Here is a 21432-nt window from a genome sequence, read left to right as displayed (position 1 = left end):
GAGCTGGGGGGGGATTTGTGATGAGAGGAGAGCTGGGGGGGGGATTTGTGATGAGAGGAGAGCTGGGGGGGATATTGTGATGAGAGGAGAGTTGGGGGGAATTGTGATGCGAGGAGAGCTGGGGGGGGGGGGATTTGTGATGAGAGGAGAGCTGGGGGGATTTGTGATGAGAGGAGAGCAGGGGGGATTTGTGATGAGAGGAGAGCTGGGGGGGGATTTGTGATGAGAGGAGAGCAGGGGGGGATTTGTGATGAGAGGAGAGCTGGGGGGATTTGTGATGAGAGGAGAGCTGGGGGGATTTGTGATGAGAGGAGAGCTGGGGGGGGGATTTGTGATGAGAGGAGAGCAGGGGGGGGATTTGTGATGAGAGGAGAGCTGGGGGGATTTGTGATGAGAGGAGAGCTGGGGGGATTTGTGATGAGAGGAGAGCTGGGGGGATTTGTGATGAGAGGAGAGCTGGGGGGGGGGATTTGTGATGAGAGGAGAGCTGGGGGGGGGAGGGATTTGTGATGAGATAGGGGAGAGCGGCGCTGTGACAGGTCCGTCCCTGCGCAGTGTGCAGAGACAGACCTGTCATCTTCCTGCTCAGCGGAGATCGATCCGGCGATCCCCGCTGAGCAAGCGGATATCCACAAGGCGGATCAGCACTAATCTGCCCCGTGTGAAAGGACTCTAATAAAAACGTTTTGTTATTATTTATTAATAATTTGTTATGTTCCATTTGTTTCGATGCGGCATGCATTATTTCGGATAACTCGTAACTTCAGATCAATTTGTATTCGTTACATTCAGTAACAGCCACATTTAAAAAGGAAATTCCAATAACTATAATCTAATAGTTAATTATTAGTAGTTAGTTATTATTTAGATTTTTTGTTCTTTCAAATTGGATAGAGGGGGCGGGTGCAGGGCTGCCTAGTAACCAGTTCAGCAGCCCCGTTCTTGTTTGTAGCGTCTTTGTGGTTGCCTAGCAACACTTTCTCTCCCTGGTTCTTGCTTCCTCTGATCCCTTCCTATGGCTCACCGTGGGAAAATGAAGTCCGGGACCCTCACCCCACGTGACAGCCAGTTCAGCATCAAAGTGAGACTCCAGGAGAGCCAGGAGAGGTTCTCAGTGCCCGGATGTAGTCACCATATGAAGATGGCAGAGCTGAAAGAGAAGCTGGAGCTGCTGGCTGGGATCCCAATCCACCTGCAGAGGTTGTCCTATGTAGATGAAGGTGACAAGGCTGGGGGGAGGGGCAATAAATCACTAATTATTATAGTTAGATTTATTATTAACCACTTCTGGACCGCCGCACGCCGATATACGTCCTTACTTTAAAGAGGAATAGCTAGCTGCCATAACTCCGGTATACTCTTGTTCGGCCGGTGGTCCGGTTTCCGATAATAGTGGTCTCCGCAGTGGATTCAGCGCAAGATCCCTTTCATCGGCGGCGGGATAGGCCCCCCTCCTGCCACGCTCTGGTGCCCTCCACAGCTTGCTGGAGCCGGCGGCGGCGGCGGAGGCGATCAGATCTTCACCCTTGCTGGGCATGGAGACGAGTGAGGGGAAGATGGCCCCCACCCGTCTCCATAACAATGCAGGGCAGAAGCAACGTCAAAACTTCAATTCTGCCCATAGCTCTTAAATGGGCATTTTTATTTATTTTTAATTACATTTTTATTTTTTATTTTTTTTATTGCATTTTAGAGTAAATATGAGATCTGAGATCTTTTTGACCCCAGATCTCATATTTAACCACTTTCAGATCGGACCATTTTGCTGGCTTAAAGAGGAAGTAAAGGCACTTTAAAAAAAAAAAAAATGCAACCTGCAAGGCAAAGGCATAATGAGCTAGTATACATAGCATACTAGCTCATTATGAATAACTTACCTGAGAACGAAGCCCCCGAAGCGGTCCTCCGTCTTCATGTTCACCGCTGACATGTATCCCGGAGTGACTTCCGGGTCTCGCTGCTCCAGCACTGTGATTCGCCGGAGCCGCAATGACGTCACTCCCGTGCATGCGCACGGGAGCCGAAACGAGCTGCATATCGCTGTGATCTGTGGCCTGCCCAGTGCGCCTGCGCCGTAGACAGCGGTGCCTGATTTTTTGTAAATATCTCCTAAACCGTATAGTTTTAGGAGATATTTCTTGGACCTACAAGTAAGCCTTAATCTAGGCTTACCTGTAGGTCAAAGTGGTTTGTAAGGGTTTACAACTACTTTAAGATCAGACCACTTTTTGCGATTCGGCACTGCGTCGCTTGACAATTGCGCGGTCGTGCGACGTGGCTCCCAAACAAAATTGACGTCCTTTTTTCCCCACAAATAGAGCTGTCTTTTGGTGGCATTTGATCACCTCTGCGGTTTTTATTCTTTGCTCTATAAACAAAAGAGCGTCAATTTAAAGAAAAAAAAACACATTATTTTTTACTTTTTGTTATAATAAATATCCCCCAAAAATATATAAAAAAACATTTTGTTTCCTCAGTTTAGGCCGATACGTATTCTTCTACATATTTTTGGTAAAAAAATTAATAAAAAAAAAAAATCGCAATAAGCAATTATTGATTGGTTGGAGCAAAAGTTATAGCATTTACAAGATACACTGTTCCTGTATACAGTGTATATATATATATATATATATATATATATATATATATATTGTAAGGGATCTTCCCGGGGTAGGGTGTGTTTGGACACAGTTCACAGCAGACTTGGAATTTGATAAAGCAGATCTTGGCGTTTATTCGTGGTACAAACAGTCCAGCAAACAAAATATACAGCAACACCGTGCTTTCTAAGTACAACAAAAATAAAAGTCCTAGCCCGGCTGGGCGCTTACTAACAGGTTCTGCTCACCTATCTGACACTTACAAACACAGCGTCTTTCGCCTGGATATCGCAGGGTGAGTTTTAGCTCCAGCAGTGGCTGTGCTTGCAGCTTCCTTCAACACACAGATTGTTCATTCCCTGGCTGAGAAGCAATCACCTGCAGACCCTACAGAGCCTTTAGCTTCCCAGGCTAATTAGGATCCAAGCTCACCTGATCCCAAACCCAGAACTGGATCGGGGGATGTGGAATGACAGGTCCCTCTACCAAACCTACCTGCCATTCCATATAAACCCAGGCCCGGCAAAATTAAATAACAACTCAGCAGCATATCGCTGCTGAGAAACTGATCCATCCTGGATTTACCATCTCACACTGTGTAGCAACCTAGGTGAGATGTACACCCCCTCGATCACTTCTCCAGTGACATGTCTACATATCCCCCCCCCTCTTTTTCAGACCGGAGGGCTGAGCCTTTTGTCCCCACAGACAACTTACCCTTGACAATGCGTCAGCATTTGCCTGTAATTTCCCTGGCCTGTGTTCCACAGTGAAATTAAAGTTTTGTAGGGAGAGAAACCATCTAGTCACTCTTGCATTTATCTCCTTGTTTAACTTCATCCATGTTAGGGGGGCATGGTCTGTCACCAACTTGAATTTCCTGCCTAGCAAGTAATACTTTAAAGATTCTAGGGCCCACTTCACTGCCAAACATTCTCGCTCCACAATGGCATAATTTTTCTCGGCCGGGGTTAGTTTTCTACTCAAGTACGTCACCGGATGCTCCTCACCATTCACTACTTGTGAGAGTACTGCACCTAAGCCTGTGCTAGAGGCATCTGTCTGGACCAGAAATTCTCGCCTGAAATCGGGGGTGACTAACACAGGTGGTTGGCACAAGGCAGACTTAAGGCTTTGGAAAGCCTCCTCGGCCTCTGGGGTCCACGTGACCATTGCTGTCTTTCCGCCCTTTGTCAAGTCAGTTAGCGGAGCAGCAACTGAGGCAAAGTTCGGCACAAATCTACGGTAATAACCCGTAATACCCAGGAAAGCTCTAACCTGTTTCCTTGTCAGGGGTCTAGGCCAATTCTGTATTGCCTCAATTTTATTTAGCTGTGGCCTAACCAATCCTCTTCCAACAATGTAGCCCAGATATTTGGCCTCTTCTAGGGCTAGAGCACACTTCTCGGCATTTATGGTCAACCCTGCATCACTTATGGCATCCAACACGGCCTGTACCTTACAGAGGTGACTTTCCCAATCAGGGCTAAAAATGACCACATCATCGAGGTAGGCGGCTGAGTAGTCACGATGTGGTCGCAGAATCAAGTCCATCAACCTCTGGAAAGTTGCAGGCGCTCCATGTAACCCGAACGGCATCACTACATACTGGAATAGCCCATCAGGGGTGGAGAAAGCAGTTTTCTCTTTAGCCTCGTCAGAAAGTGGAATCTGCCAATAGCCCTTTGTGAGATCGAGGGTGGTTATGTACCTGGCGTTACCCAACTTCTCAATCAACTCATCTACCCTGGGCATAGGATACGCATCGAACTTGGAGATCTCATTCAACTTTCTGAAATCGTTACAGAACCTCCAAGTTCCATTGGGCTTTGGGATTAGCACAATTGGGCTGGACCATTCACTCTGTGACACCTCAATTACCCCCAGAGCAAGCATACGTTTTACCTCGGCAGATACGGCTTCCCTACGTGCCTCGGGTATCCTATAGGGCTTAAGGTTTACTCTGCTTCTAGGCTCAGTTTCAATGTGATGATGGATGAGGTGTGTACGCCCTGGGAGGTCAGAGAACTTGTTTTTGTTTTTCTGTAAAAATTCCTGAGCCTCCTGTTTCTGTGACACTGATAGAGTATCACCTACCTTGACTGGAGGGATTGGTTGTGACAAATTATTAACAGTATTTGTCGCCCCCAAGGATTCCCTGTCTTTCCAGGGCTTGATCAAGTTTATGTGATAAACTTGGAAAGGCTTCCTTCTACCTGGTTGGTGCACCTTGTAGTTCACCTCACTGATCTTTTCAACAATTTCATAAGGACCTTGCCACTTCGCTAAGAATTTACTCTCAACAGTGGGGACTAGTATAAGGACCCTATCGCCTGGGTTGAATGTCCTGATTCTTGCGGACCGGTTGTAAATTCTACTTTGGGCCTCTTGAGCTCTCTGGAGGTGTTCCCTTACCAGGGGCATTACAGTGGCTATACGGTCCTGCATTTGTGCTACATGCTCAATAACACTCTTGTATGGGGTGGACTCATTCTCCCATGTCTCTTTTGCAATGTCTAGTAGACCCCTAGGGTGATGACCATAGACCAACTCGAATGGTGAGAACCCTGTGGACGCTTGGGGCACCTCCCTAATAGCAAACATGAGGTAGGGTAATAAATGATCCCAGTCACGACCATCTTTTGCCACCACTTTCTTCAACATATGTTTCAAAGTTTTATTAAATCTCTCCACCAATCCGTCCGTCTGGGGGTGGTACACAGAGGTACGGATGTGTGAGATTTTAAATAGTCTGCATAATTCCTTCATTACTTTCGACATAAATGGCGTACCTTGGTCAGTTAGGATTTCTTTGGGGATCCCAGTCCTAGAGAACATATAAAACAACTCACGTGCAATTGTTTTAGATGCAGTGTTTCTTAAGGGTACAGCCTCAGGATAGCGGGTCGCATAATCCAGGACTACCAAAATATACTGGTGTCCTCTAGCTGACTTTACAATGGGACCCACTAAATCCATGGCAATACGCTCAAAAGGCACCTCTATAATAGGGAGCGAAACCAAAGGGCTGCGAAAATGTGACACTGGGGCACTAACCTGACATGTGGGGCACGACTCACAGTATTTTTTAATGTCATCATATATGGCCGGCCAAAAAAACCTCTGGAGAACCCTCTCTCGCGTTTTGTCAGTCCCCAAGTGTCCCCCAAGAACATGGTTATGTGCCATGTCAAGCACCTGACGCCGGTACGGCTTAGGTACCAGAAGCTGTTCCACAATCTCATCTTTAACCTTATTGACTCTATAGAAAAGATCATTAGTCACCGAAAAATGTGGAAATCTTTTTTCAGCATCTGGTTCCTGAGGTACCCCGTTCATAACAGCAACCTGCTCTCTCGCATTTTTGAGAGTGGGGTCCTGTAATTGTGCAGTCCCAAAATTATCGCTAGACACCTCTAAGTCTAGTATATTTTGCTCAGTGGGAGGAGCCTCCTCCTCCCCAGCCAGGACCTGCAAAGGAAAACAATCATTTTCATCCTGCACATTTTTATCATTCACAGTGGACAAGGCAACCCCCTTAGAGGTATCCTCACTCCTTTTGGGGATTTTTCTTTTTTCCCAAAGAGCCCAGAATAATGGAAAATCGCGCCCCAATATTACATTATGCATGAGGTTTTTAACCACACCCACTTCATATTGTACGGTGCCTTGTTCAGTCCCGACTTTAGCCAGCACTATAGGGTACACTTTTGTATCACCATGTATGCACACAACACTCATATGCTTTTTAGACTCTAAGTCCCCAGTCACCAGGCTAGCATGCACCAAGGTTACAAGGCTTCCTGAGTCCATTAACGCTTTAACAGGAAAGTCATTGATTGTGATGTTGCAGATTTGCGGTTCAGTCTCTAGTCCAGGAACTGCAGCACAAGATGGTTCCGCAAATAGCGACTGACGCCTGCTAGCGTCACATTCCATGGGTTCAGAGGTAAGAGGGCAATGGGCCGACACGTGTCCCGCCTCATGGCATCTCCAACACTGGATAGGGCCTGGTCTCTTTGGCAAGGAGTCCTTTTCAGAGCCCCTTAGCCACCCGGGACCATCACCAGTCTTTTGTCCCTGAGACACCACTTGAGCCCTTTTCCCCCCATCAGCACCCCTCCACACTCCCCCAATAGATGGAAGTCTCTTACCAGCTGACGGCACAGATCTGGCGCTCCGGGGAGGTGAAGATGCTGCAGGAACATCACGGAGGTAGTCCTCAGTCGCCTGGAACCTCTCCACAAGGTTGACAAGTTCGTTTGCATTCTTAGGATCACCTTGTCCCACCCAGCGTTGCAAGTCAGTAGGAAGGGCTCGGAGGTAGCGATCCATCACGACCTTCTCTAGGATTTGTGCAGGAGTAGAAGTGTCTGGCTCCAACCACTTTCTTGCCAAATGGATTAGGTCATACATCTGGGACCTCGCTGATTTGTCCAGACTGTAGCTCCAGTTGCGTACCCTCCGGGCACGGACTGCAGTAGTAACTCCTAGTCGGGCAAGCATCTCCTCTTTTAGCCGAGTATAGTCCTTAACCTCTTGCTCACTGAGGTCATAGTAGGCCTTTTGAGGTTCACCTGTTAAATAGGGCGCAATTACCTCTGCCCACTCAGCGGCTGGTAACTTCTCTCGCTCAGCCACGCGCTCAAATACTGTTAGATAGGCCTCAACATCGTCCTCAGCAGTCATCTTTTGCAGCGCTTTCTGCACAGTCCTTCTCCCAGAAAAAATCTCTGGAGCGGCTCCCTCCATTGTGGGTGGATTAGCAACCACAGGCGCCTCTCGATTTACTATCAGGTGCTCGATAAGTTGTTGTTGTGCAGCCATCATCTGCTGTTGTGCAGCCATGGACTGTTCATGTCGTCTATTGGCCTCTGTCTGCGCCTGCTGTTGTGCAGCCATCATCTGCTGTTGTTCAGCCATGGACTGTTCATGTCGTCTATTGGCCTCTGTCTGAGCCTGCTGTTGTTGCAAACTCACTTGCATAAACTGCTTCAGCATCTCCTCCATGTTGCTGGACTGTTTTTGGAGTGTAGTTGCAGCTTTCACCCAGGACATCAGCAGCTGTAGCCAAGTCTGTCCACACCGTTGCCCCTAGCAACCGCGTTGCCTGCTACCTCCACCAATTGTAAGGGATCTTCCCGGGGTAGGGTGTGTTTGGACACAGTTCACAGCAGACTTGGAATTTGATAAAGCAGATCTTGGCGTTTATTCGTGGTACAAACAGTCCAGCAAACAAAATATACAGCAACACCGTGCTTTCTAAGTACAACAAAAATAAAAGTCCTAGCCCGGCTGGGCGCTTACTAACAGGTTCTGCTCACCTATCTGACACTTACAAACACAGCGTCTTTCGCCTGGATATCGCAGGGTGAGTTTTAGCTCCAGCAGTGGCTGTGCTTGCAGCTTCCTTCAACACACAGATTGTTCATTCCCTGGCTGAGAAGCAATCACCTGCAGACCCTACAGAGCCTTTAGCTTCCCAGGCTAATTAGGATCCAAGCTCACCTGATCCCAAACCCAGAACTGGATCGGGGGATGTGGAATGACAGGTCCCTCTACCAAACCTACCTGCCATTCCATATAAACCCAGGCCCGGCAAAATTAAATAACAACTCAGCAGCATATCGCTGCTGAGAAACTGATCCATCCTGGATTTACCATCTCACACTGTGTAGCAACCTAGGTGAGATGTACACCCCCTCGATCACTTCTCCAGTGACATGTCTACAATATATATATATATATATATATATATGACTTATATTAGCAACAGTCAGGGCCGGTGCTACCACTAGGCAAACTAGGCAGCTGCCTATGGTGCAATGCTGCCTAGGGTACCCAGCCACTGGTGTTCCTACTCTCTTCTCTCTGAAGAAAGCAACCAAGTCTCTGCATCAGCAGGCAGCCACCGCACCGTTCGCACGTAGAGACAGAGGCACAGCGGTGGCAGAGGACTGTGTCTGTGTCCCAACACCGAAAGGATGGAAGCAAGCAAACATTCATTGATGGGCACTGGAAGGCTGCATTGGTAGGCACTGGTGAGATTGCATTTTATGGGTGCTGGTGGGGCTGCATTTGATGGGCGCTTCATTAAAAAGGAGGTGTGTACATGGGCAGGGCGAAGGGGGTGGACCTAAGGGGGCACAGTAAAATGAGGTTCTGCCTAGGGCAGTGATGGCGAACCTTGGCACCCCAGATGTTTTGGAACTACATTTCCCATGATGCTCAACTACACTGCAGAGTGCAAGAGCATTATGGGAAATGTAGTTCTAAAACATCTGGGGTGCCAAGGTTCGCCATCACTGGCCTAGGGTGTCAAAAATCCTTGCACCAGCCCTGGCAACAGTACACCAGGAAGAGTCTGCAGTGAGTTCCAGCTAAACTATATACAGTATGTATATATATTGTAACATTGGGGGGTGTTTAACTCAGTGGCAGATGTCTTTTCAGTAAGTTCACAGCGAACAGGAACTTTCGTTTAAGGGCATGGTAGCCCACTTTTGTTAAAAAGGAACAATATAAAGTTCATACATGCACTTTGTTGCCCACACAGGGGTTCTTCTGCCAAAAAAACAATACATGAAAAATGCCAAGCCACCTGGCTCTCTTCATCAGCACTGCCACCTAGGCCTGCCTGCTGAAACTAAATGAAATGACAGTCTCTCTGTCTCTCTCTTTCTCAAACGCCACCAACACACTACACACAGCCGATGTGCCGGCGGCTTTATATAGTGTGGGCCATGTACTTAACCCCCTGAGCCATAATTGGCCACAGGCACCCTGCCTTTGGCCAATTATGGCTCCTTTCGCTGACGGCGCTGTGATTGACCAAAGCATGCGGGTCATAGTGCATGCTTGGTCAATCATCAGCCAGCAATGCAGTGCAATGACACAGTGCATTATAGGCTGTGACGCGCCGCTCGATTTTGGCGCGAACGGCCCATAATGTTTGATCTTCATCGAACAGCCGATGTTCGACTCAAACATACGTTCGACACGAACTCGAAGCTCATCCTTATTGGCTGAATTTGCTGGGCAAAGTGACTGCATATTATGGGCATCAAGGCTGCAATTGATGGGGCACAGTTGGCTGCATTTGCTGGGGACAGAGGTTGCATATGATGGGCACAGTTGGCTGCATATGATGGGACTAGTTGGCTGCATATGATGGGCACAATTGGCTGCATTTGCTGGGCACAATTGGCTGCATTTTCTGGGCACAGTGGCTACATATGATGGGCACAGTGGCTGCAAATGATGGGCACAGTGGCTGCCATTGATGGCACAGTGGCTGCAATTGATGTTTTTGTTTCAGTATTTTTCAGAATTTTTCAGTTCGTTTGCGCCCCCCAAAAAGTTTGAGCACCAGCTGCCACTGCACGGGTCTACCGAGGTAAATACCTTCAGATACAAGACAGTAAGAAGTATCATGGACTAGGTGTATGGTGACATCATGGCACTTGTGCTCCATTGAGATCTATGAGGGCTTGTAGTCAATATGTGGACGAACGATGCAGCTGTGCAGGCAGAGCTACACACAACAAGTGCATTCAAAAATTGCAGGCATCTGCAGAGAGGAGAACCCCCGGATTCAGTGGCTTCATGTTGCACCCTAATTATGGGATTGCAACCCTCCCCTAGGCTCCTTTCAGTACAGTGTTTACCTCCCCCCATTTTAAAAGCGATGTAAGGTGAATCACTTTTCAGAGGACTTTAAATTGAGGTTTGCAGGCATTTAAGGGGAGATACTGCCTCCTTTTGATGCCTCCCTTTCTTTTCTTTTCTTTTTTTTTTTTTTAACCGACATGCAGTGATTTTCCATTGTGAGACCGCAACACCAGCCATGATCCAAGTATTTTGCTGCTGCTTGCAGGCAGAGGCTGCAATTGATGAGAGGGCTTACACCTCCTGTCCTGTTTGACACCCCCCTCCCGAGATTGATCAGAGGGTAGGACAGGACATGTAGTATGTTCTGATCAACAGAAGAACTGGATCTTGCGATGAAGTAGAATCTAAAGAACAGGAACTTGTGTAAGATGTCCTTACAGGAAGCAGAAATGCGGTCAAATGGGCAGAAGTTGGCAACAGACGGTCAGCATAGGTGAAGGTTAGGAAGATGGGATTGTGAACAGTTTCCAGGCTGAGGTCAGTAGCACATGGGTATCACATCACAGGCAAAAGATTAGCCAATGGATCAGGTACTAGGGGGATCTAGATCAAGTGTAGTCATAGGGTAAATTGAGTATATCACAGGAGCAAGCAGTCTGGTCATGAGTCACAGGGGCGGATGACCACTCAGCCACGATCTTCAGTCTTGCAGTGCTTTAAATAGGCCACTGGGCACCAAAGTCAATTCACAGTGCATGCTCATGTAGATGTGCACATGACCCAGACTCTGTGCAAAGCTCTGTGGACTGTTCTTTGAGCATATGCATGAACTTGGCTTTCCTGACAATGCCATTACCTCATATGGGAAAGTTTGACAGGGGAAGGTCTGGTCAGGGGTGATAAAAACAAGGATCAATTGCCTGTTTTTATCGGCTTCTGGGTGCCCGTGTGACAGGAGCCTAACTGTCAAAAAGAGGTAAATTTTGTATATTGAGAATTGTGCATGGTTTATATTCTTAAATAGGACTACAGTTCATTGAGTTTTGAATGCTGTCATGTAACATACAGCCTGTAATTAGTGATGGCCGAACGGTTCGCCCGGCGGTCGTTTCGCGGCGAATTTCCGACTTTCGCCGTCCGCGGGTTCGAACGCCTTTTTCCGTCGTTCGCCCCGGCGGACTTACGTGTTTAATGTATACAAGAACTTTAACCTTTCGTGACACGTTTATCATGTGTTACAGGACAACCAATTGAGACATGACAGCTCATGGACACTTGGACATTCCCCCTAACCTATAAATACACCCGATCCGGTGGCCATTTTACATTCTTTCTTCTGTCACTGTAGGGAAAGGATCCTGTGTGGAGTAGGGACAGAGAAAACGCTAGCTATTTGGTACACAAAAGTTCTTTTCAGGACTGGTATAGGTGTTAGGTCAGCAGCCTGAGTTTCTTTTGTCAGTTTAGATAAAGGGACAGAGCGCTGTATGCTGCTATTTTAGGGACAGCTCAGCCAGATTAGTCTTTCTTCATCATCATCATCATCATCATCATTAGCTGTTACTATCAGGTCCACAAAAGAGCTGTTCCAGCTAATCGTTCCAGCCTACTCTTTTTTGCCAATTTGTATAGGGACAGGCAGGAAGCAGTGTGTCAGGCAGTGAGGATAATTTTAAAGACTTGCTGTTACTATTAGTTCCACAAAGGTTCTTTTCAGGACTGGTATCAGTGGTACGGTAATAGGCTTGTACACGTATAATATTCTTTCTTCCAAATATAGAAAGAATATTATACTTGACTGCTGCCCTTCTGCTGCAGTCTGCTAATCATTCACAACTCACTTGTTCCACAAAGCTCTTTATCAGGACTGGTAACTTGGTCTGTCTAGGGTGCTACGGTACATAGGCTTGGGTGCGGTACAGTCTGCTGTTCTGTAAGGACCGCTATCGGTCCACAATACATAGGGTTGCCGTGCACTACTGCTGACCGCTGCCCTATACTGCAGCAGTCCTTCAGCGGTATAGGGACTGACGCACAGTCTGCTAAACACTAATACACAACCTGCTTGGTCCACAAAAGTTCTTATAAGGACTGGTAACTTGGTATAGGGTGCTACGGTACATAGGCCTGAGTGCAGTACAGTCTGCTGTTCTGTAAGGACCGCTATCGGTCCACAATACATAGGGTTGCCGTGCACTACTGCTGACCGCTGCCCTATACTGCAGCAGTCCTTCATTGGTATAGGGACTGACGTACAGTCTGCTAATCACTAACACACAACCTGCTTGGTCCACAAAAGTTCTTATAAGGACTGGTAACTTGGTATAGGGTGCTACGGTACATAGGCCTGAGTGCGTTACAGTCTGCTGTTCTGTAAGGACCGCTATCGGTCCACAATACATAGGGTTGCCGTGCACTACTGCTGACCGCTGCCCTATACTGCAGCAGTCCTTCATTGGTATAGGGACTGACGTACAGTCTGCTAATCACTAACACACAACCTGCTTGGTCCACAAAAGTTCTTATAAGGACTGGTAACTTGGTATAGGGTGCTACGGTACATAGGCCTGAGTGCGTTACAGTCTGCTGTTCTGTAAGGACCGCTATCGGTCCACAATACATAGGGTTGCCGTGCACTACTGCTGACCGCTGCCCTATACTGCAGCAGTCCTTCAGCGGTATAGGGACTGACGTACAGTCTGCTAAACACTAATACACAACCTGCTTGGTCCACAAAAGTTCTTATAAGGACTGGTAACTTGGTATAGGGTGCTACGGTACATAGGCTTGAGTGCGGTACAGTCTGCTGTTCTGTAAGGACCACTATCGGTCCACAATAGATAGGGTTGACGTGCACCACTGCTGACCGCTCACCTATACTGCAGCAGTCCTTCAGCGGTATAGGGACTGACGTACAGTCTGCTAATCACTAACACACAACCTGCTTGTTCCACAAAAGTTCTTATAAGGACTGGTAACTTGGTATAGGGTGCTACGGTACATAGGCCTGAGTGCGTTACAGTCTGCTGTTCTGTAAGGACCGCTATCGGTCCACAATACATAGGGTTGCCGTGCACTACTGCTGACCGCTGCCCTATACTGCAGCAGTCCTTCATTGGTATAGGGACTGACGTACAGTCTGCTAATCACTAACACACAACCTGCTTGGTCCACAAAAGTTCTTATAAGGACTGGTAACTTGGTATAGGGTGCTACGGTACATAGGCCTGAGTGCAGTACAGTCTGCTGTTCTGTAAGGACCGCTATCGGTCCACAATACATAGGGTTGCCGTGCACTACTGCTGACCGCTGCCCTATACTGCAGCAGTCCTTCATTGGTATAGGGACTGACGTACAGTCTGCTAATCACTAACACACAACCTGCTTGGTCCACAAAAGTTCTTATAAGGACTGGTAACTTGGTATAGGGTGCTACGGTACATAGGCCTGAGTGCGTTACAGTCTGCTGTTCTGTAAGGACCGCTATCGGTCCACAATAGATAGGGTTGACGTGCACCACTGCTGACCGCTCACCTATACTGCAGCAGTCCTTCAGCGGTATAGGGACTGACGTACAGTCTGCTAATCACTAACACACAACCTGCTTGTTCCACAAAAGTTCTTATAAGGACTGGTAACTTGGTATAGGGTGCTACGGTACATAGGCCTGAGTGCAGTACAGTCTGCTGTTCTGTAAGGACCGCTATCGGTCCACAATACATAGGGTTGCCGTGCACTACTGCTGACCGCTGCCCTATACTGCAGCAGTCCTTCATTGGTATAGGGACTGACGTACAGTCTGCTAATCACTAACACACAACCTGCTTGGTCCACAAAAGTTCTTATAAGGACTGGTAACTTGGTATAGGGTGCTACGGTACATAGGCCTGAGTGCGTTACAGTCTGCTGTTCTGTAAGGACCGCTATCGGTCCACAATACATAGGGTTGCCGTGCACTACTGCTGACCGCTGCCCTATACTGCAGCAGTCCTTCAGCGGTATAGGGACTGACGTACAGTCTGCTAAACACTAATACACAACCTGCTTGGTCCACAAAAGTTTTTATAAGGACTGGTAACTTGGTATAGGGTGCTACGGTACATATGCCTGAGTGCAGTACAGTCTGCTGTTCTGTAAGGACCGCTATCGGTCCACAATACATAGGGTTGCCGTGCACTACTGCTGACCGCTGCCCTATACTGCAGCAGTCCTTCATTGGTATAGGGACTGACGTACAGTCTGCTAATCACTAACACACAACCTGCTTGGTCCACAAAAGTTCTTATAAGGACTGGTAACTTGGTATAGGGTGCTACGGTACATAGGCCTGAGTGCAGTACAGTCTGCTGTTCTGTAAGGACCGCTATCGGTCCACAATACATAGGGTTGCCGTGCACTACTGCTGACCGCTGCCCTATACTGCAGCAGTCCTTCATTGGTATAGGGACTGACGTACAGTCTGCTAATCACTAACACACAACCTGCTTGGTCCACAAAAGTTCTTATAAGGACTGGTAACTTGGTATAGGGTGCTACGGTACATAGGCCTGAGTGCGTTACAGTCTGCTGTTCTGTAAGGACCGCTATCGGTCCACAATACATAGGGTTGCCGTGCACTACTGCTGACCGCTGCCCTATACTGCAGCAGTCCTTCAGCGGTATAGGGACTGACGTACAGTCTGCTAAACACTAATACACAACCTGCTTGGTCCACAAAAGTTCTTATAAGGACTGGTAACTTGGTATAGGGTGCTACGGTACATAGGCTTGAGTGCGGTACAGTCTGCTGTTCTGTAAGGACCGCTATCGGTCCACAATACATAGGGTTGCCGTGCACTACTGCTGACCGCTGCCCTATACTGCAGCAGTCCTTCATTGGTATAGGGACTGACGTACAGTCTGCTAATCACTAACACACAACCTGCTTGGTCCACAAAAGTTCTTATAAGGACTGGTAACTTGGTATAGGGTGCTACGGTACATAGGCCTGAGTGCAGTACAGTCTGCTGTTCTGTAAGGACCGCTATCGGTCCACAATACATAGGGTTGCCGTGCACTACTGCTGACCGCTGCCCTATACTGCAGCAGTCCTTCATTGGTATAGGGACTGACGTACAGTCTGCTAATCACTAACACACAACCTGCTTGGTCCACAAAAGTTCTTATAAGGACTGGTAACTTGGTATAGGGTGCTACGGTACATAGGCCTGAGTGCGTTACAGTCTGCTGTTCTGTAAGGACCGCTATCGGTCCACAATACATAGGGTTGCCGTGCACTACTGCTGACCGCTGCCCTATACTGCAGCAGTCCTTCAGCGGTATAGGGACTGACGTACAGTCTGCTAAACACTAATACACAACCTGCTTGGTCCACAAAAGTTCTTATAAGGACTGGTAACTTGGTATAGGGTGCTACGGTACATAGGCTTGAGTGCGGTACAGTCTGCTGTTCTGTAAGGACCGCTATCGGTCCACAATACATAGGGTTGCCGTGCACTACTGCTGACCGCTGCCCTATACTGCAGCAGTCCTTCATTGGTATAGGGACTGACGTACAGTCTGCTAATCACTAACACACAACCTGCTTGGTCCACAAAAGTTCTTATAAGGACTGGTAACTTGGTATAGGGTGCTACGGTACATAGGCTTGAGTGCGGTACAGTCTGCTGTTCTGTAAGGACCGCTATAGGTCCACAATAGATAGGGTTGACGTGCACCACTGCTGACCGCTCACCTATACTGCAGCAGTCCTTCAGCGGTATAGGGACTAAGAGTTTTGTCACAGGGTCATTTAAAAAATGACATGCAGAGGAAGAGGCAGGCCCTTCCGCAGGGGTGGTAGGGGTAGGGCAGGAGCAACAGGCTTGAGCCAAAGTGGGAAGTTGCAGAAGGTGCGTTCAATTACTTTAAAGGATGCACCAGACTTGGTTGAGTGGCTCGCTCAGCCTTACTCTTCTGCACCCTCCTCATCCTCTCGATCTGCACCCTCTTCTTCACTCTCTGCTATGTGCACCCCCAAAGACACTACCACCAACAACACGACCACCACCACCACCACCACATACCTTCCGCTTGAGTCACTGGAATTATTTTCCGATCCATATCAAGAGGACATTTCTGATGCGCAGCCACTCTTGGTATTGGATCAGGAAGAGGAGGTAGCAACAAGCGCTACTCAGCAGTCTGACGCCAGTACCCAGATCAGCCCAAGGAGGAGGTTGGTCCCCGGTGTTGCTGCCTACTCTACTTATAGCGGTGGGGAAGGTGACGTTGATGATGACGTGTCTAGTGATGTCACGTGGGTGCCCACAAGAGAGGAAGAGGAGGGGAGTTCAGAGGGAGATATGGACCAGCAGATAGGGAGGAGAAGCAGCAATGACTTACATTGCACAGCAGGGACAAAGCAGACTGCAAATGTATCAGGAGCGAGTCATCGACCATGTACGGTCACATCTGGCGCTCCCAGGACACCGGCACATGGCTCCGCAGTGTGGGCTTTTTTTAACGTGTCCGCTGCTGACAATAGCGTTGCCATCTGCAATCTTTGCAGTCAACGCGTTAGTCGCGGTAAGCCCAATACTCACCTAGGGACGACCGCCTTAAGAAGGCACATGAGCAGCCATCACCGAGCCCAGTGGGAGCAACGGAACACACAAAGCCACACTGCAGGCTCTCACCGTCCAGCCTCGTCTTCTACTTCTCCTTCTCCTCTCTCCTCACAATTGTCCTCCACTCCACCTTCCATCACGCCAAGCTCACATTTTTCTGCAAAAAGGCAGGCTTCCGTGGGCCTAATGTTTGAGCGTAAAAAAATGATGACGCCGGATAACCCTCTTGCCCAACGGTTGGCGGCTGGCTTGTCAGAACTCATAGCCCGCCAACTACTACCATATAAACTGGTGGACTCGGAGGCCTTTCGCAAATTTGTGGCCATTGGAACACCACAATGGAAGGTCCCAGGAAGGAAGTATTTCTCAGAGAAGGGCATCCCAGAGCTATATGGCCATGTTCAGCGGCAAGTGAATGTATCTCTGGCACACAGTGTCGGTGCCAAGATACATCTGACCACAGACACGTGGTCTAGCAAACACGGGCAGGGAAGGTATATCAGTTTTACTGCCCACTGGGTGAACCTTCTGACGGCCGTCAAGCATGTAACCCGTGGCACCCGTGTAGATTTGGTTTTACCGCCACGGATTGCATGCAGGCCTGACTCTTCTTCTCCTCCTCCTACTCCATCCTCCTCCCTCTCCTCCTCAGCTGCCTCCTCCTTTTCCGCTGCTAGCGTCTCTTCCACTGCACCGCCCAAGCTCCCCAGAACCTATTCCACATGCCAGGTGAGACGTTGCCATGCCGTGCTGCGTCTGTTGTGCCTGGAAGCAAAGAGCCACACTGGCCCGGCACTCCTTTCAGCTTTGCGTTCACAGGCAGATGAGTGGCTAACACCGCTCAATTTGACAGTTGGTAAAGTGGTGTGTGACAACGGTGCCAATCTGCTTAGCGCATTGAAACAGGGCAAAATCACGCACGTGCCGTGCATGGCACACGTCTTAAACTTGGTCGTGCAGCGATTCCTTGTCAAATACCCTGGGGTCCAGGACATCTTGCGGCAGGCAAGGAAAATCTCGGCCCATTTCAGAAGATCTTACACGGCCATGGCTCGCCTTGCTGACATTCAGCGGCGACACCATCTGCCGGTCAGACGTCTTATTTGCGATTGCCCGACGCGATGGAACTCAACCTTCTATATGCTTGATAGGCTGCTCCAGCAGAAACGTGCAGTTAACGTCTACCTGTATGAACTCTGCGAAAGAAACGGTTCTGGGGAGCTGGGTTTTTTTTCACCGCGCCAGTGGCTGCTCATGCGCGACACATGCAGACTTCTGCGGCCATTTGAGGAGATCACCAAACTGGTCAGTCGCAGCCATGGCGCCATCAGTGACATGGTACCTTATGCCTTCTTTCTGGAGCGTGCATTGCGTCGTGTCATTGATCAGGCTGTGGAGGAGCAGGAGCGGGAAGATGAGGAAGTCGCAATGCTGGATGAATTCCCAGGGGGGGCTACTCTATCTGAGACAAGTCAACAACAGGAGTCTGATGAGGAGTCAGAGGAGGATGGTGCCGGGGCGGATGAGCAGGAGCAAGAAGAGCATGCTTTAAACCTTTCTGGGATCCCTGTTGTGCGAGGATGGGGAGAGGAGAATGAAGAGGACGACATTATCCTGGATGATGAGCAGGAGCCAGGCCACCACACCGCTTCCACTTTAGTGCAAATGGGGGCCTTCATGCTCCAGTGTTTTAATAGGGACCCCCGTATAAAAAGCATGAGGGTCAAGGACCAGTACTGGGTGGCAACGTACTTAGACCCCCGGTACAAACACAAAATGGCGGAAATGTTACCGCCGTCGCAGAGGGCTGTCAGAATGCAGCACTTCCAGGCCTTGCTTCGAGAAATGCTGCATTCTGCTTTTGCGTGCGCTGGCAGAGGAGCAATTCCCACTCCCAGAGAAGGATTTGCGGGTACCAATCCAACAGCGCCTGCAAGAAGAGGCCGGTTTGAAGATGTGTTGGTGACTTCGGATATGAGGTCATTCTTTCAGCCGACCCATCGACAGGTGTCATCCGGATCCAGCATCAGGGAACGCCTAGACCGTCAGGTGTCCGACTACATTGGGTTAACGGCCGATGTGGACGCTCTGAGGAGTGATGAACCCCTAGACTACTGGGTGGGCAGGCTTGACCTCTGGCCAGAGCTTGCCCAATTTGCAATCGAACTGTTGGCTTGCCCCTCATCCAGTGTCCTGTCCGAAAGGACGTTCAGCGCAGCAGGGGGGATTGTGACCGATAAGCGTACTCGCCTAGCTCACCACAGTGTTAACTACCTCACATTTCTAAAAATGAATGAGGCATGGATCTCGGAGGAATTCAACACATGTGATCAGTAGACCATGTATATGTCTATAAACAATTTTTGGAATCAAGCACACAGACCTTCTTAATTCATTTGGCTCACTTCCCTGACCCAAAAAAGCACACCGTACTATATGCCCCTACCCTCCTCTTTGAAGAGGTTGAGCGGTGTCATATTTCTACTGGGGCTGCTTATTATGAGGGGTTCCCACCATCCCTGTGCTGTGCTGACTTCCTCCTGGGTGTTCTTATTATGAGGGGATCACACCATCCCTGTGCTGTGCTGACTTCCTCCTGGGGGTTCTTATTATGAGGGGATCACACCATCCCTGTGCTGTGCTGACTTCCTCCTGGGGCTGCTTACGGTGCTGCTGTCAGCGCTGTATGTCACGGAGCTGCTGTCAGCGCTGTATGTCACGGAGCTGCTGTCAGCGCTGTATGTCACGGAGCTGCTGTCAGCGCTGTATGTCACGGAGCTGCTGTCAGCGCTGTATGTCACGGAGCTGCTGTCAGCGCTGTATGTCACGGAGCTGCTGTCAGCGCTGTATGTCACGGAGCTGCTGTCAGCGCTGTATGTCACGGAGCTGCTGTCAGCGCTGTATGTCACGGAGCTGCTGTCAGCGCTGTATGTCACGGAGCTGCTGTCAGCGCTGTATGTCACGGAGCTGCTGTCAGCGCTGTATGTCACGGTGCTGCTGTCAGCGCTGTATGTCACGGAGCTGCTGTCAGCGCTGTATGTCACGGAGCTGCTGTCAGTGCTGTATGTCACGGAGCTGCTGTCAGCGCTGTATGTCACGGAGCTGCTGTCAGCGCTGTATGTCACGGAGCTGCTGTCAGCGCTGTATGTCACGGTGCTGCTGTCAGCGCTGTATGTCACGGAGCTGCTGTCAGCGCTGTATGTCACGGAGCTGCTGTCAGCGCTGTATGTCACGGAGCTGCTGTCAGCGCTGTATGTCACGGAGCTGCTGTCAGCGCTGTATGTCACGGAGCTGCTGTCAGCGCTGTATGTCACGGAGCTGCTGTCAGCGCTGTATGTCACGGAGCTGCTGTCAGCGCTGTATGTCACGGAGCTGCTGTCAGCGCTGTATGTCACGGTGCTGATGTCAGTGCTCTGTATTACGGTGCTGCTGTCAGTGCTCTGTATCTCCTGCACCCTCTTGTTTGCCTACCCTGGTCCCTGACCTTCCCTCTCCTCCATTGCCTTCATTAGCTCCATAGTCCTGAATTGTCAGAACAATTTCCCAAATAAAAAAAAAATGCTTGTAGTTATCGATCCCAAATTCACCTCATACATGTATTATGCTATTGTCCAGGTGGTGGGACTACGTGCTACCCCCTAATAATTACCCCGTGGCCGCAAATTCGACCTAAAGGTTTGCGAAATTCGCCTCCCATTGAAGTCAATGGAGCCCGCGGCGAACGGTCGTTTTCGCGAACGTTTGTGCCCGTTCGCGTTTCGCGTTCGCGAAACGTCCCGTCGGAAGTTCGTCCATCACTACCTGTAATAGTCCTGCAAAAGCCATGCAAATAATTACCTATACAGCACCTTTTTCACTCTTCAAATTTTTCTCCTCTAGGTGGCATCTCAGTAAGGGGTGTCAATGTTGCTTATGGTTTGCATGCTTTGGACCACTTCTTGAACCACGTGTATCATTGACAGTATTTATATTGGTAACAGACCATCTCAATGCGGTTTGTGATTTTCCTTTTACAGGAGACATGCCTGACTCTTCTACCTTCAAATTCAATGGAATTATTCCTGGAGGAACTATTTGTCTGAGCATTTGGTCACGGGATGGCTGGAGTGATCTTGTCAAAGCTGCAGCTGAAGGAAACCTAGCCGAGGTATATGGGAATTTGTTTCCATCAATGCCTGATTGCTATCTCATAGGCCCTGTATTTGATCCCCATTTGTCATGGAGGTTAGAAATACATAGGAATTCTAATACAGCCTTTCCCAACCAAGGTGCCTATTAAGGTTTATTGAGCTATGGCTGATTGACCTCCTTTTTGGTGGTGCCTGCATAGTTTTGAGCCCAATGTCATTTGGCAGACTCCACGGCCATGGCACCTTTATAGGTGTTTGTAAGCGTGCATGGCATTCTTGTCCCTCATCTCCATTGTAAGAGACATTCTTCCCACTGACCACCAGTGTACAGGGAGTTCTACCCAGTGTAAGGGGAATTCTTCCCACTGTTCACTAATGTAAGGGGAATTCCACCCATTATAAGGCATTCTTTCCACTGATCACCAATGTAAGCAGATTTCTACCCAGTGTATAGGGCATTCTTCCCACTGACCATCAATGTAC

General features: G+C 48.9%; 1 protein-coding gene across 1 annotated transcript in view; it reads left to right on the top strand.

The window, feature by feature from the left end:
* The first annotated feature begins 952 nt into the window (after positions 1–952).
* The window catches only part of ANKRD60 (ankyrin repeat domain 60), a 39649-nt gene continuing 19169 nt past the window's right edge, over positions 953–21432 (top strand). Inside the window, exons 1-2 of the mRNA XM_077459945.1 lie at positions 953–1220; positions 20836–20966. Of these exons, the coding sequence (XP_077316071.1) occupies positions 1016–1220; positions 20836–20966 (336 nt within the window). The 5' untranslated portion in view covers positions 953–1015. The remainder of the gene's footprint in view (positions 1221–20835; positions 20967–21432) is intronic.

This window comes from Lithobates pipiens, unplaced genomic scaffold, assembly GCF_037356315.1.
Source record: "Lithobates pipiens isolate NorthernLeopardFrog02 unplaced genomic scaffold, aLitPip1_a1.2 Scaffold_28, whole genome shotgun sequence".
NCBI classification, from domain to species: Eukaryota; Metazoa; Chordata; class Amphibia; order Anura; family Ranidae; genus Lithobates; species Lithobates pipiens.
Note: the sequence above shows the minus strand (reverse complement) of the source record. Positions and strands in the feature narration are given on the sequence as shown.